Raw genomic sequence first — 15043 nt, forward strand, 5'->3', positions numbered from 1 at the left:
CTAGAGCTGTCAAAGTTAACGTGATAATAATAACGCCTTAACACAAATTAGTTTTAACGGCACTCATTTTTTTTTAACACATTAACGCATCTTGCGATTTTTAGGTTGTTCAGTTTTAAAGCTAGGGAAGGAGCCTAAATAACGCTCCAAACTTGCGCTAAATTTTGGTGAGGAAAAACTGTCATGGCCATTTTCAAAGGCGTACCTTGACCTCTGACCTCAAGATATGTGAATGAAAATGGGTTCTATGGGTACCCACGAGTCTCCCCTTTACAGACATGCTCACTTTATGATAATCACATGCAGTTTGGGACAAGTTATAGTCAAGTCAGCACACTGACACACTGACAGCTGTTGTTGCCTGTTGGGCTGCAGTTTGCCATGTTATGATTTGACCATATATTTTATGCTAAATGCAGTACCTGTGAGGGTTTCTGGACCATATTTGTCGTTGTTTTGTGTTGTTAATTGATTTCCAATAATAAATATATACATACATTTATATAAAGCAGCATATTTGTCCACTCCCATGTTGATAAGAGTATTAAATACTTGACAAACCTACCTTTAAGGTACATTTTGAACAGATAAAAAATGTGCGATTAATTTGCGATTAATCACGATTAACTATGGACAATCATACGATTAATCGGATTAAATATTTTAATCGATTGACAGCCCTAGAAATTATACACTTTCTCTATCATATTACTTTCCTCTATGTCACTGTATCTGTGTCATTCTTGTAGCATGATTTATGATGGATGGATGTCATGGAAACATCCATGGTTTGATTCTCATTCTGCAAAGCTTAATGCATTTAACCCTATATGGTATATGGTATTAATCCCTATCGTCGATATTAAAGACACAAGAGATCAAACAATGCATTAGTGGAGCACAGTAGGCCTTAACCATAGCACTAAGCCTATAGATAATAACAGAGCATAATACCAGAGAATCTACAGAGCTTATCTCCCCTCCCTCTCCCATCAGGATCCTTTCCTCCCATCCTCCGCTCATCTACTTTTAACCTGTTGGAGAAAAGCAGTCTGGGAAAAAGCAATCAACTGCGTTCCTCTCACTCAGCCCGGCTTTACCAACTGCTTTCTCATGAGAAAGTAATAACGTGGTAATGACAGAAACACAGAATTGACACATAAATGCAGGCTATTCCTTACGGGTGATTGTGTAACTCAAGTTGTAAAGGCGATAGAGCCACAATCACTTTATAATATTTAAACTAGGGCTGTCAATCGATTCAAATATTTAATCGCGATTAATCACAATTGTATTGTCCACAGTTAATCGCAATTAATTGCAAATTAATCATAAATTTTTTATCTGTTCAAAATGTACCTTAAAGGGAAATTTTTCAAGTATTTAATACTCTTATCAACATGGGAGTGGGCAAATATGTTTTTGCTTTATGCAAATGTATGTATATATTTATTAATGGAAATCAATTAACAACACAAAACAACCACAAATATTGTCCAGAAACCCTCACAGGTACTGCATTTAGCATAAAGAAATATGCTCTAAGCCCTAATTTAAGCTAAGGGTTAAAATTAAGTTAAAGTTTTTTTTTAAGCTAAGGCTTTTCTCCACCCCCTGAGTAGTGTGAACATTTAAACTTGAATTTGAATGCTTGTAATTAATATATCCTGGCTGTTGGCCTGTAGTTAGAGACCTCAGACAATAGAAGTACTTTGAGGCCTCAGCAGGGAGAGACTGAGGGTTGTGGTTTCGACTGCTGTTCGAAGAGTAGCCCTCATCTCTCCCTTAAGATGTCACATTACACCACTGCAGGTCACATCCTATTATATATCATATTATATCCTCTCTACTGTAGTGTTAGTGACCCAGTAGCCTGGCTGGATTGGCTGGCCTGGTTATACATCTGCTCACACTGTTCTTGGAAACGCTGACCTTATGAGGCTGCATTGTTTCTCAATGTGAAAAGAGATTTGTGTCTTCGAAGATTAGCTAGTGAGTGACAGCATATCAGCTGGCTCTGGTGGGACTGGTTAGTCTCAGCAGTTCTGTGTTGTTTCTGAAGGAATTTCCCTAGGAAAATTAGCATGCCATATCAGGCTCCAGAGATAACAAGCCAACCTTCAGATAAGCAACAGATCACATTTTGAATTCAAAATCCTATTTTATTCTTAATGGAGATGTCAGTGTTTTTAGCCCTGTAGCAACGTGGGTCAATTGGTTGGTCGGTCCACGGTCTGCCATATCTGGATGGATAGCCAGGAAGTTGTATACAGACATTCATGATATCCAGAGGATTGGAGGAGGAGGAGAGAGGATGTGCTCTGTCAAAGTGGTGCGATGATGTTGGGTGTTACAGGGACTGTGATAAATGCAACTGTAGATCCCACTGTTCTGATTGCATAAAAAAAGTAAGCTTTCTTTACTCAGATTTTATGCATATGGTGGTGTGTTCTTTATACAATGAATTTTTTAGCATGTTGAAGTTAGCATTAAGCTCATGCTGTGTACATCTGCAAGCATGACTGTAGACTCTAAGGCCCTGTTCAGACCTGGCAACATGCGTCCTCAGTGATCCGATCACAAGTGGACAGCTTTAAGTACGTCTGTTCACACCTGGCATTAGGATGCGTATCCACATGCGTCTTGAGTGGCCACTTGTGATTCGATCTCACTTCCTCGCTCTATATGCAAATAAACACGTAGTAAACACACGGCCAATACAGCAGCCGTTGTGACGTAATATTACATGAATGTCAGTAGTAATATCCTACATATTCAGGAATTCTGGTATATTGTATCAACATCAAAATAAAAGGTGTCCAGATAACAGCGGGGCACATAGCTCCAGAGAGCCGGGGAGGAGAGAGAACAGGCGGAGAGGCGGGCGGTCGGGTTTCAGGTCCATGCAAAGCAGCGGGAAAAAAACACAGCACACATCTCCGACAATATGATAATAATGCACTTTGCGTGCCTAGTCTGATAGTCTGTAGATATGTAGCCTATAAACAAGATATATTTTAATAAAATACAGTTGTACCGACAGGATACAGTAGAGCACAGAGGCCGTTTCCATGCTGACAAGCGCCCTTGTCTGCCTGTTTATTCACCTGAGGAGCGCAGAGACCCGCGGATCCCAGCGGGACGTCAGTTGATAGGCGGTCCTTCAATGTGGTCCAGGACACATTCGAGTACACACTACTAAAAGAATGTGACCATATGCGACCCAGACCACCTCTGAATGTGGTCTGAATGATCCGATCTCAGTGCGTCCTCAATGCGCTTTGAGTGCGTTCACACCTGTACTTAGAGCTGTCCACTTGTGATCCGATCACTGAGGACGCATGTTAATACCAGGTCTGAACAGGGCCTAAGGGGCCGTTCACATGTTGCGTCCACAACCCTCAGTCACTCCCTGCAGAGGCATCAAAGTACTTCTATTGTCTGAGGTCTCTAACTACAAGCCTACAGCCAAGAGAAAAAGATAAATGGATCTTGTAAATCCCTCAAAGTAGCTTTACTGCTCCATTTGTCTGTGTCAGATTGGCTGACTTTTCAACCTGCTTTTGTGACGTCCTTGGACAGAAAGGGTGAAGCCAGTTAAGTCCGTGGGACAGATCGTAAATCTCTGGGTTAGGGATGCACCGATCTGACTATTTCAGTCCCGATACGATAGTGATATCTGGGCTTTGGGCTCAGCCAATAACGAGTACCGATAACATCCACCCATTATCTGTAACCGCTTATCCTATCCTTAGTCGCGGGGGGGCTGGAGCCAATCCCAGCTGACATTGGGCGAAGGCGGGGTACAACCTGGACACGTCGCCAGACTAACACAGGGCTGACACATAGAGACAGACAACCATTCACGCTCACATTCACACCTACGGGCAATTTAGAGTCAACGATTAACCTAACCTGCATGTCTTTGGACTGTGGCAGGAAACCGGAGAACCCGGAGAAAACCCACGCTAACACGGGGAGAACTTTGTAAAACAAATGAAACAAAGAAATACATAGATATGAATGTATAAAATTGTTATTTATTATTAAAATAATAAATCATACACCAGCAACTTGGTCAAAAATCTTCAAAATTAACAGGAATTACAATTCAAGTGTAAACCTTTTTAATGCAGCAACACAACTTAAACAGGAATGGCAATTAAAGTATATAATGTATATAGTATACAAACATAGAAACCTTTTGGCTTGTGACCCCTCAAAATGAAATAAAGTCTTGTTACAAGCCCTCATCAACGGTTGTATATGTTTACTGATTGTGACCAGTTCACCAGATCTGTTTACTTGTTTCTCTTGTTTAGTTAATCATTTCTTGAGGCCTGAAGAGGTAAAATGATCCAGTAGTTAACTTTGAAAAAATGCATGGATTAAAGGAAAATCTGAAAAAAAATCTAAATGATTTTGTGAACCAAAAATACGTTACTGCTGTTAATCATCTTGCGACCCCTCAGATTTATCTTTTCAGTGTCCAGACCTCCAGGTTGGGAACCCCTGCTCCAGAATATTATGCTTTACATTACCAAGATGCAACATTTTAAGAAACAAAACATTATATTTAATGCATTCTTGACCATGACGTATATATTGGCACATATACACTCATCCAATGCAGGCGCATATTTACAGTAGAGGCGCATACAGTGCCGCAGGGTGAGGAAATGGCTGGCTGGCAGTGAGGAAAAATTGAGGTCAGCACAAAAACCAGCAGTTAAGAAGCCTGGGAAGCCAGGAAGTCTGGGAAGATCTTGGAGATCCTCCGATTTTGTTATCAACCATGGAGGACTCCCCAGAATCCCACTGTTGCTGTTTCTAGCACAACTGTGGCACAGTTCCTTTGTCTACTGTAAGTCGTCTAGCAGGTGGAGATTTTGGTTTTCCAGAAACGTGCCTTTGTCTCTCCACAGTCCTGCAGTACAATGACTTTTCCAGACACTCCCAGAGGGGAAAGAAAAACATTGCAGTGTGTGTGTGTGTGTGTGTGTGTGTGTGTGACAAAAAAAGATTTCATCAGTTCCAGACAAATTGTTGTAGCAGCCCTCATCTCTGTCTTTACCCATTTCTCCCTTTTTAGTGTTCAGTTCAGTCATCTTCTTTCACATCTTCTTCCTTTTCTGTCTCTGCAGCCTCTTTTTTTTTGTTCCAAATATACCCCCTCCACACTTCTCCTTCTGTCTGCCCCCACCACCCCTTCCTTCTTTTACACTTCAAAGCTTTTAGAGGGTGTGTGATCTGTGTGGTGGGTCTCTAGCGCACACAGCTCCCCAACTGCATTGCTTCCGCTCACTCCATGGAGGTGTGCCTGTTTGATGGTGTGCAAATGTGTTTTTCATGGTAGAGAGAGAGGGGAGCACACTTTGTGTATCTGTGTCTGTCAACACAGGAAAAACTAAATCATGTGGTCTGTCTTTGTATCTGGTTTCTGCTCATATCAGCTAGTTTGCTTCCTGTATATTTAACCCACTTCCTAAATTGTTCCCCGTGATAAGGACTGAATGAATCAAGCTCAAAGTCTGACAGAAAAACTTTATTATGACATCATATACTGTATTTTTTATGCCACTAATTGTTTTTTTTTCCTTCTCAATCCCTCTTCTCTCCAGTCCATTTTGCTGCTTGGGGCTGTGGCGTTGCTGTGTTTGGGCCTGGACCTCCTCTTCCTCCTCTTCTACTCATTCTGGCTTTGCTGCCGGCGGCGCAAGAGTGACGACTCCTCGCACTCCCATACGCACTCCCAGCAGCCCAGCGCCGACTGCTGCTGCACCGCCTGGTGCGTCATCATCGCCACACTCGTCTGCAGGTGAGAGGTTATCCGTCTATACATGGATAATGAAGTTGTGTGTATTCTTAAGTGTTTAACCCCCTTTTCCCCTGCAACCGCTACAACAATATTAGTTTTATTAAGAAGGGTTGAGTGAGTAAAGGTTGATATATTTAATCATTCCACCCAATTAAAGGAATCGCCCTGTAGCCTTGAGTGGAGTTTGTAACTTTTCTCTGGGGATTGATGGGAGGCCTGGCTCTGTATAATACAGCCTGTTGCTGTACAGCTGTAGAAACCATATCACTAAAACTGCACAAGACAGATACTATGTTTTAGATATACTGTCGCAGGTTAATCACGGCGTTCTGCGGTCTGTTATTTCTGTATAGCAGACCGTAGCTATGGGCGCAGTGCTGATGTCAGACTCTGGCGGACGGTTTTGTGTCAAGTTATTGATTTCTTCAGTAAGTAGCCGTGTAATAAGCGGGATAATGTACAGCTAGCGGGTCATTGTTGCAAAGAAATCCCTTCAGGGCGATGAGAGACCCCACCGCTTCGCTTTCTTTCACAACAATGACCGGCTCGCTTTACACTATCCCTTACATAAAACATAAATAAAAGAAAACCACACAACCAAAAACAATAAATAAAACAGACCCCTAGGCTCTGTTAAAAAAAAATGTGCAATGTCTGCTCAATGCCCAAGACTTCTAATTAATGGTAGGTAAATCCTGCTGTTTATTCCAGCATCATGTTGACTAAAATGTCGGTGACATTTTGATGTAAACAAACATGCATGGAAACACAACAGGCAATATCGAGGTCAGCAAAAACCATTGAGGTCATGTCCATATATTGTTCGATAAGTCGATAACGTAATTATCGTCACAGGCCTAATTGTGTGTACTCATGGTACGGTCAATTTCCTTGCATTAATTATAGTTATGTTTCCTTCCAACTGTTTTATGCACATTTTAAATGTGCACATAAGAAACTGTGGGGAAATGCCAGAAATGCCAAAAAAAGTTAATATCTCAAAAAAAGCTTTTTTATGATTGGCTAAGCTTGAAAAGTTACAATAGAAGCTGATGGGAACAGCCTGCTTCTCCTGCTGCAGACAAATCATTCACTTTAGTGTACATGCTTCCACTCCACCAATAAGCCCAAAAGATAGAAGAAAAGAAATAACAGTAGTGTCAAAGAAGCACATTCCCAGGTTCGAGTCCAGACGGGCCATTGTTGCATGTCACTCCCGTCTGTATCACCGTAGGCTGCATCGTAAAGCTGGATTATAACAGAAAAAATCCATTCTTGAAAAGGAAACGCCATCCTAGTTTGGAAACAACAATGAAATGCCATAATATATAAGAGATACTGGCGCTCAGTTATTTGCGCCATCCTGCTTTGTCCTCTAATTCATGGAAACATGCACTGATTCACATTTTATTATGCAGATATTTCAGACACCTGCTCAAAACATTTTAAAGGTAGGGTTGGTAATGTTCTTCAAAAACATTTTTGTTATATTAGTTGAAATTCTCATTACATCCCGACAGCAATCAATAAATCAAATACTCAGACAAAAAATAATTAAATCATTAAATGATTGGACGGGCTACCTGCCTAACTATCTACCTGTCTTCCTGCGTGCACTCTGCCCGTGCCCTCATTGCGCATCATTGAAGTCTTCCACAAGCTGCTAACTTGACAGCTGTGAGTACTAACAGTAGCCATGCTTGTTGTGGCTTTGGAGGGAGGCCTGAAGCGACGGACTGTCAGTGTTGCAGACTTTCTCGCTAGATTTAGGGACTTTCGGAGCTAGTGCTGCTAGCTACTTTCATTGGAAAAGAGTTGGCAACATTTTCGGTTGATTAATTTTTTTTTAATCTAGCGTACTCTTGCTAGTTTCTCAACATTACCAACCCTAGCTTTAATGGAAACATAACTAGTGTGCCTGACTGACAGTAAACTGTGTATTGCAGTTGTGGTGTGAAATCATTATATCTTTAATTCAGTAAAAAAGGAAATGTGCTCTTCTGTGAGTTTACAGAGAATAAGGGATGATAAACAGAAGTAGAGGGAGGGCAGTCTGAGGAAACCCTTTAAAAACGGTTTGATAATGTAAAAAATAAATTGCAATCAAGCAGAAAACACGGCTGCTCTTCCCTCTTCTTGCAAAGCCAACATTTCGGAGATACAAGCTTTTCACTGAACAGCAGTGATATGTACTGCACATAATGGCTGTAAATCTACCTACATTGTCGAAGCAAAAAAAGCCCATGAATTGTTGCTGGGAGCCAGACAGATGGTTACACTCCACTGTTTCTGTTTATCTGACTCTGAAGGCTGTGTACACTCTGAGATCGTTCACCCAATCGACCCAGCAGCAGGGTAGACAGTATTCCCACCACAGATACTGGGCTGTGTGGACTCTGCTCTTCCCAGCACACACAAACATACAAACTATTCCTCTTTCATTTACTCCCTCATCACTTGTCTACTCCCCCACTCCAGACACTTTCTCCCTCTCCCCCTTTTCTTCATCTCTGTTAGTCCCCCTCCGTTATTTATTATTTCTCTCTGATCGGCCTTCTCCCTGGCCTAGAAAGGTTGCCATGGAGACAGAAGCAGATTTGATGCAGAGACGAGAAATGAATTATACAGTCAGGGGGAGCTATGTCTGTGTGTGTGTGTGTGTGTCTGTGTGTGTGTGTGTGTGTGTGTGTGTATGTTCGCGTGACTCAGTACTGAAAAGTGTTTTTTTGCAGCTTTTTTAATATTTTATGATTAGCTATGATATTTCTTATTGAATATTTGATATGGATCTGAGTGTGTGTGTGTGTGTGCGGGTGTGTGTGCGGGTGTGCTCATGCGGTTCTTTGTCCACCATTTAATATGACATCATTCTCTATTTTTGGCACAACACTAACCACATGTGGACTTCCTCCATTTGTGTGCAGATGCTGTGTCTTGTATTAGGTTGTTTATCATTGTGCTACTTACACATGGTGCTGAAAGGATTAGTTGATTAATGGACTACAACCCAACGCTGAAATGTTAGCGAGTTTGCCCACTGGTCTGTATGTTATCAACTGTTTACACGGAATAGCAGTTCATGTATTCAGGAGGTCAGCACTGAGAATAAAATAAGACGTGATTTGGCTGTACCACTAATTGGATGCATTTATTTTGGATTCAGGTGAATCACTTTGGTTTGGACTTGAACTCATCATGGACCCAATTCTGACTGACTACATTTACTGTCTCATTTACTGAGCTGAGGTCCAGCTGCGTGCCTTTTAGTGTGCTTATTTAGGCACGGCAAAGCATTTTTAGCGTTATGATGTCAGTCCATTTCAGCTGAAAATGGACTGAATCAGACACTAAAGTTAGCCTCGCTCAGAACAGGCTGCTGTTTCTCAAAGAAAGAATGATGTCTTAGTGACGTATGTGTTTTTCTATGTGGGAGCTTTTTTTTAATCAGAGCCAAGCTGGCCAATGTTTGCTGTCAATTGCTTGACTTCTGAACTTTTGCCCCTCCTTTTATGTCTCATAACCTAAGCTGCTGGTTAATAAAGTCATGAAATCCCCTGATAGGGGCAGCAGGTATTAAAGCAGCAAGATAAACCCCATGGAGAGAGAAAGGAGAGGACGAGTAAACAGGAGTGATGATTTAGTGTTAGAAAACTGAGATGACATGGAGGATGGAGTTAGATGGTGGGAGGCCGGAATGGGTGGGGAAATGGACAGAGAAGATACTTACATTAACAAAGTACATTAATATGCCTCCGTGCCTTTATTCATCTTCTCTTGTCAAGTCTGCTTCCCTCTTTTATTTGTTGTTTTATGTACACATAAAGTCCATCGTAAAGCTCTGAAACACACACACACTCACACAAAGGCGTGTGTGTAAACCAGCTGTAACACGGGGCTACTCAAGATCTAATGGGCTAGAATGAATTGCCTTAACAATGGCCGTAAATTCCCCTCTACAAATCTGTCGGTTGTTAGTGTGCAGACAGAGACATCATCAATACAAAGAGTGCAGTCATACACACACACACACACACACACACACACACACATACAGTACACAAAGAGAAAAGAGGGTGAGTGTGAAAATAAGAGCATAGTGAGGAGGGGCTGTGCGGGGAAAGAGGGTTAGATGTGAAGAAATAGAGAGTAGAGAGGGGGCTTCTTTGGTGGTGGTGGTGGTGGTGGTGTTGCGTGGGCGAGGGGTTAGTTGTGGTGTGAACATGTTTAAGGAGTACAAGGCTTTTTGAAGAAAGGGTGTTGGGGCCAGGAACCTCAGATATTGTAACATGTGTCATGTGTGAATGTGGATGCAAAGCTGCAGAAGGATCATATTATGTGCGGTCTGGTGACCCAATTATTGTGTAGAGTCTGTGTGTGTGTGTGTGTGTGCGTGTACGTGCTTGTGTGTGAATCATTCCTGGTAGTCCTGTGCCTGCCCAAAGCCTTAGGGTGACACCAAATCACAGTACAAAGAGCTCAGCGTCGCCTGTTGCTGGTTAACAGAGGAACTGCACTTAATAACTTCACCTTCTTTGCTTGAGTTTTGTTGCATGTATGACTGTGAGTTGACTGTGGTTGAGTAAAGCTGCCTTCACATGATAAGAAATTTGCTCTTCACTCACCGCAGAGCCTTGCAGAGGCAGCAGGTAAAATATCTCCCCCAAAAAGAGCGCAAGGAACGCCATTCATTGTTTCTAGGCAACAGTTGCAGCTGTTCTCATTGGTTGCGCTTTGAAAGGTCAGCAGCAACAAAGTTGAAATAATTAGAACGTTGATCGCAGTGCTCTGTGGCGATTTCGAGCAGTGCGCCAGGCCAAGGTTAGCGCTTCTGCCAGGCGGGCAAAACCGCTCTCCTCATAGGAAAACAATGGCACAGCCAGCGCAGAGTGATTTTTCTGTTGACCATGTGTAGACGGCTCTAGTCATTGTGTTAACACTTGGCACTTCCTGTTTTCTGCCCTCCCAGCGCTGGCATTGCTGTAGGATTCTACGGAAATGGGGAGTCCAGTGATGGAGCTAATCGTTTGGCGTACTCCCTCCGTCATGCCAACCGCACCGTGTCCGGGGTGGAGAAACTGGTGAGTTACCTGCTGTATCCACTACACCTATTTCTCATGATCCAATACAAAACTAATAAAGAATAAAACAACACACTTAGGTCATGTGTATGCATGTTTCTATATTATTATTTGCATGCTAGGTAATGTTATGTACATGCACAGTATACCATGAATCAATTTAAGTTTAATTGGAATTATATCTGTATATGTATCCATGTTCTTTTCTGTCAACATGAACCAATAAAAAGTTCACCAAAAAAAGAATAAAACATGTGATTGGTGGCAGTTTTAAGGTTAATTTCTCTTTCCCAGGTGTCAGACAGCGCCCTAGCCTTAAACCAGACAGTGGAGGAGAGCTTGGTCCAGTTGGAGACGGCCTTCCAGGACCAGACAGACTATGTGTCCATTGTCCAAAAGCTGCAGGGACAGCTGGACGAGCTGGTGAGGCTGATGGTGGATATTCCCTTCTGGTCCAATACGGACATTTCCCTGGAGGACTTGGCCCGCAAGACGGAGACTTTTGATTTTTACAGGTCAGTATTGGTATGTGTTTTGTAATGCAAAAAGTATTTGCCGGATCAAAACTGATCTGTGCAGAGGGAATCAACAAAGTTATGGTATGATGTTTTTACATTACAAATATTCCTCTCAGACTGGCTGGAGGGTGCAAGTTAATACCATTAAAATTAAAACCACTCTGGCCTGACCATAACGCTGTTAACCAACCATGGCAACAATGCTGAAAGTGAATAAACTAATGGCCACTTTATGTTTTATAACCTTGTGATTCTGAGTTCAAAACCTTTAAGAAAAATTAGCTAGTTATGTCACGTCTGGAGTAAGCAGGATAACAAGGGATAAGACCTTAATGCAGACTACTACGCAGACGGATACAGTTCAGAGCTTTATTGGAAAACTAGGAGAAGGGTACAAGAGCTTACAGAATCATGAGCAGGCGACACCGGGAAGCCGTCCATACAGGCAAACAAAGCCGACGAGGGACAGGAAAGGGAATCCAAAGTCCAAATGCAGAGGTTGAAACCAGGGAGGCAGTCCAAACAGGCAAACAAATCCAAAAAGGGTTAGGTAGAGAATCAAAGGTCCGCGGCTGCAGTCAATAGTAAAAAAAACAAATTACGTCCTATGTCTTTACCCAATCACTTTTCCTTCCTACCTCTATGGAAAACCGCATGAAATGAAAACATGTGAAGGAGAATTCTGTGCAGCAGGTTTTCGCCCGTCCGCGCACATCCACATTTTTATAACTATGCAGACATGGATGGGTGGCGAAAATGGAGAACTTTAAGGAGCTTTAAGAATGTTGGTTTGCCGCGAGGAGAAACCCGCATGGACTATATAAGATACAAAAGTTTCCTTGTCAGGATTTCACATCAGCTCATGTCCGTGCAGCCATCCTTGCGGAAAGTATAACCGAAGTTTTAGGAAAAGACAACAACCGCGGTGCTCAGAGAATCCGACTGCACGTCCTATGGTGGATTTATTTATTAATTTAAAGGGAAACTGGTGATTATCAGCCGGCTGTCTGTGTCACGAATGACAAAAGACTGCCGGATAGATGACGCGAAACGACCGCCGGACTTTTGCCGATGGGGGTCTCCAGGCGCCGTTATCTGCATGTACTGACCCCCGCTGCAGTACCACAGAGCCGGTTGAAAATCAGCAAAGTTTCCCTTTAAAGCAACTTTATTTACAACACATAGAAAATGAGTCAAGTTCAAGTAAGGATTCCTGTCAAACACATTCCCCTTAAGAAGGATGTTTTCAATTTATCCATAGTGTACAGGGAAGGGACAGAGAGACAAAGTGTGACAAGTGAACTGATTGACCCTGGTATATGTGAAATGTCCTACATGGTGTAATTAGCTCACCTTCTACGTTGTGGCTGATGTGTTTTGCTTCTGTGTGTTGTGTAATATCTTTTATGAAACACTGTGGTAAATGTGTTTGTTTACAGGTGGCTGGGGTACCTTAGCCTGCTGCTGTTTGATGTGCTCATTTGTCTTCTGGTGCTCTTCGGCCTGATACGCAACTCTAGAGGCACTCTGATTGGGTAAGCTGCTACACATCACACCCCAAGAGTCGCTCCTATTGGACGAGCCAAATCCTCTCTACACTCTGTGTCTGTTAAAACAGTGAAATGCATGTCATGTTGTTAAGCTAAAACTTGACTTTAAAAATCTTTTGTGTCCTTCAGAGTGTGTCTGCTGGGTGTTTTGACTCTGATAATCAGCTGGGGGTCTCTCGGCATGGAACTGGCTGTCGCTGCTGTAAGTGTAACCATGGCAACACCGCCGAGCTCTCTGGCTCTGCAATGATGTAATCTTTTTTTTTTTCCTCACCGCTCGAGCGAGTGTGTTGAGCGTGGATGTTACTGTAGCCTGATGTGTCATGTGTGCTTACCCTCTTACAGTCAGCCAGCGACTTCTGCGTTTCCCCGGATACTTACGTCACCAGGGTAACCGAGGAAAACGCTGTCATCAACCAAGGTATGCAGACAAGAAACTGCAGAACAAGTGAACTGGTATCAGCTGCTTTTAAGGTTTTTGTGCTAGAAGACACTTCCAAGACTTTTTTAGGCTTGTGAATCGTAAAAAAAATATGTTCATTTGTTGTAAGCACTTCAACCAAAGACTATTTTTTCCTTCTCAGATTTGTTTTATTTGAGTATTTTTAGATGCTTGAAAAGATGAAACAATCCAGTACTTCATAAGAAAAAAGATTTCTGTATACCATTCCCATTTCATAACTGCTCATATTTATGACAACAGGGGATGACTGAGGCTCTCCACTGCTGTAGAAAGACAACACATTTTATAATTAGTAGTGTTAATTATAAGGCTGGAAATTGAAAAAGGAAAGAATGAAAGATAATTTGGTCTGCTGCTCATAGGCAGATACTGTGTGTTGACAAATAAGCAGAAACATCTTGAATAGACTTCAGTATTCACAATGACAGTTGAGTCTCACCCTGACATGTTGCTGCTATTTTAAGACGCTAGTGTGTGTGTTTATGTGTGTATCCAAGGGGATTGTGTTTGACTGACACTCTGGTATCTAAAAAGCTCTTACTCTCTCTCTGCTGACTGCAATGCATCAGCAACCCTACACACTTCCCCTTTCCCCACCACTAGCTCTTCCTCCTGCCTGTCCCGAATGTAAAAAAAAAAAATCTTCAGAGCACATTTCGTCTTTTTCACTTAGGATCATTATCTGATTTGTTCTCTCTCTTCATCCTTTTATGTCCCTCTTTACCTCTCGATTGCTCCCTTTCTTCCTCTCCCTCCCTCATTTCCCTCTTTGCACTCATCTAATGAGTTCTGTTGTCTGTCAGTTGTTTCCGCTCTGTAGAGCACAGATGTTGCCTCTGTAACACACACATATAACACACACAGACACACACACAGACACACACAGATTTATGCCTGAGTAATACCGCTAACAAGCCTCCATAGAGAGATTCTGGGCTTAGAAATTCTTGATACATACTGTACAGTGATGGAGTTTGCCTTTCGTTCATTAAACTGTATATTTTAAATGTATGTATTATTATTCTATTGATGTGTATGTAATGGTTCATTCCCAGATATCCTGCAGTATTACCTGAGATGCAGCCCTGGCCAAATTAACCCCTTCCAGCAGGTAACTTCACCCTCTTCTTGGAGTTATTCTTTTGATTCTAATACATTTCCTTCATTTCATGTGATTTACCTGCTTAAAGGTACTATGTAGCATTGTCAGTTGATGTTTATAAACATGCAGCATTCAAAGTTGGCCCCTCCTCAGTTCAGATCAAGTTTATTGTTATATACATATAACAATAATAACAAATCCTACAATAATAGATAATTAATAAACAAATCACTGTGGGTAAAGTGTTGGTGCATTATTTGAAGAGAGAGCGGTGGCGGTCAAGCGAGCTGGAAAGAGTGAATGAAGAGAGGGAGCGGTGTTAGTGAGAACAAAGCAGTGAATCAGAGAAATAAAATAATATTTTCTGATTGTTTCACGGCGGTTGCATTCCAAAGCGCAAATGAACACGACCACACCTCCGCACAACCCTGTGCGAAGGCGCCAGATTTTCAGCATAAAGTAGTGCAAAAACTAACATCGCTAATTCTTCCTAGCCCGTCGTCTGCCATGTTTG

General features: G+C 42.1%; 1 protein-coding gene across 3 annotated transcripts in view; it reads left to right on the plus strand.

The window, feature by feature from the left end:
• Positions 1 to 15043, plus strand: part of ttyh3b (tweety family member 3b) — a 36099-nt gene that overhangs the window by 8235 nt on the left and 12821 nt on the right. For all 3 annotated transcript variants that reach the window (XM_074629724.1, XM_074629726.1, XM_074629725.1), the window contains exons 3-9: positions 5622 to 5818; positions 10785 to 10896; positions 11191 to 11411; positions 12854 to 12949; positions 13094 to 13166; positions 13310 to 13385; positions 14483 to 14538. In XM_074629724.1, coding sequence (XP_074485825.1) covers positions 5622 to 5818; positions 10785 to 10896; positions 11191 to 11411; positions 12854 to 12949; positions 13094 to 13166; positions 13310 to 13385; positions 14483 to 14538 — 831 coding nt within the window. The remainder of the gene's footprint in view (positions 1 to 5621; positions 5819 to 10784; positions 10897 to 11190; positions 11412 to 12853; positions 12950 to 13093; positions 13167 to 13309; positions 13386 to 14482; positions 14539 to 15043) is intronic.

This window comes from Sebastes fasciatus, chromosome 3 (genome assembly GCF_043250625.1).
Source record: "Sebastes fasciatus isolate fSebFas1 chromosome 3, fSebFas1.pri, whole genome shotgun sequence".
NCBI classification, from domain to species: Eukaryota; Metazoa; Chordata; class Actinopteri; order Perciformes; family Sebastidae; genus Sebastes; species Sebastes fasciatus.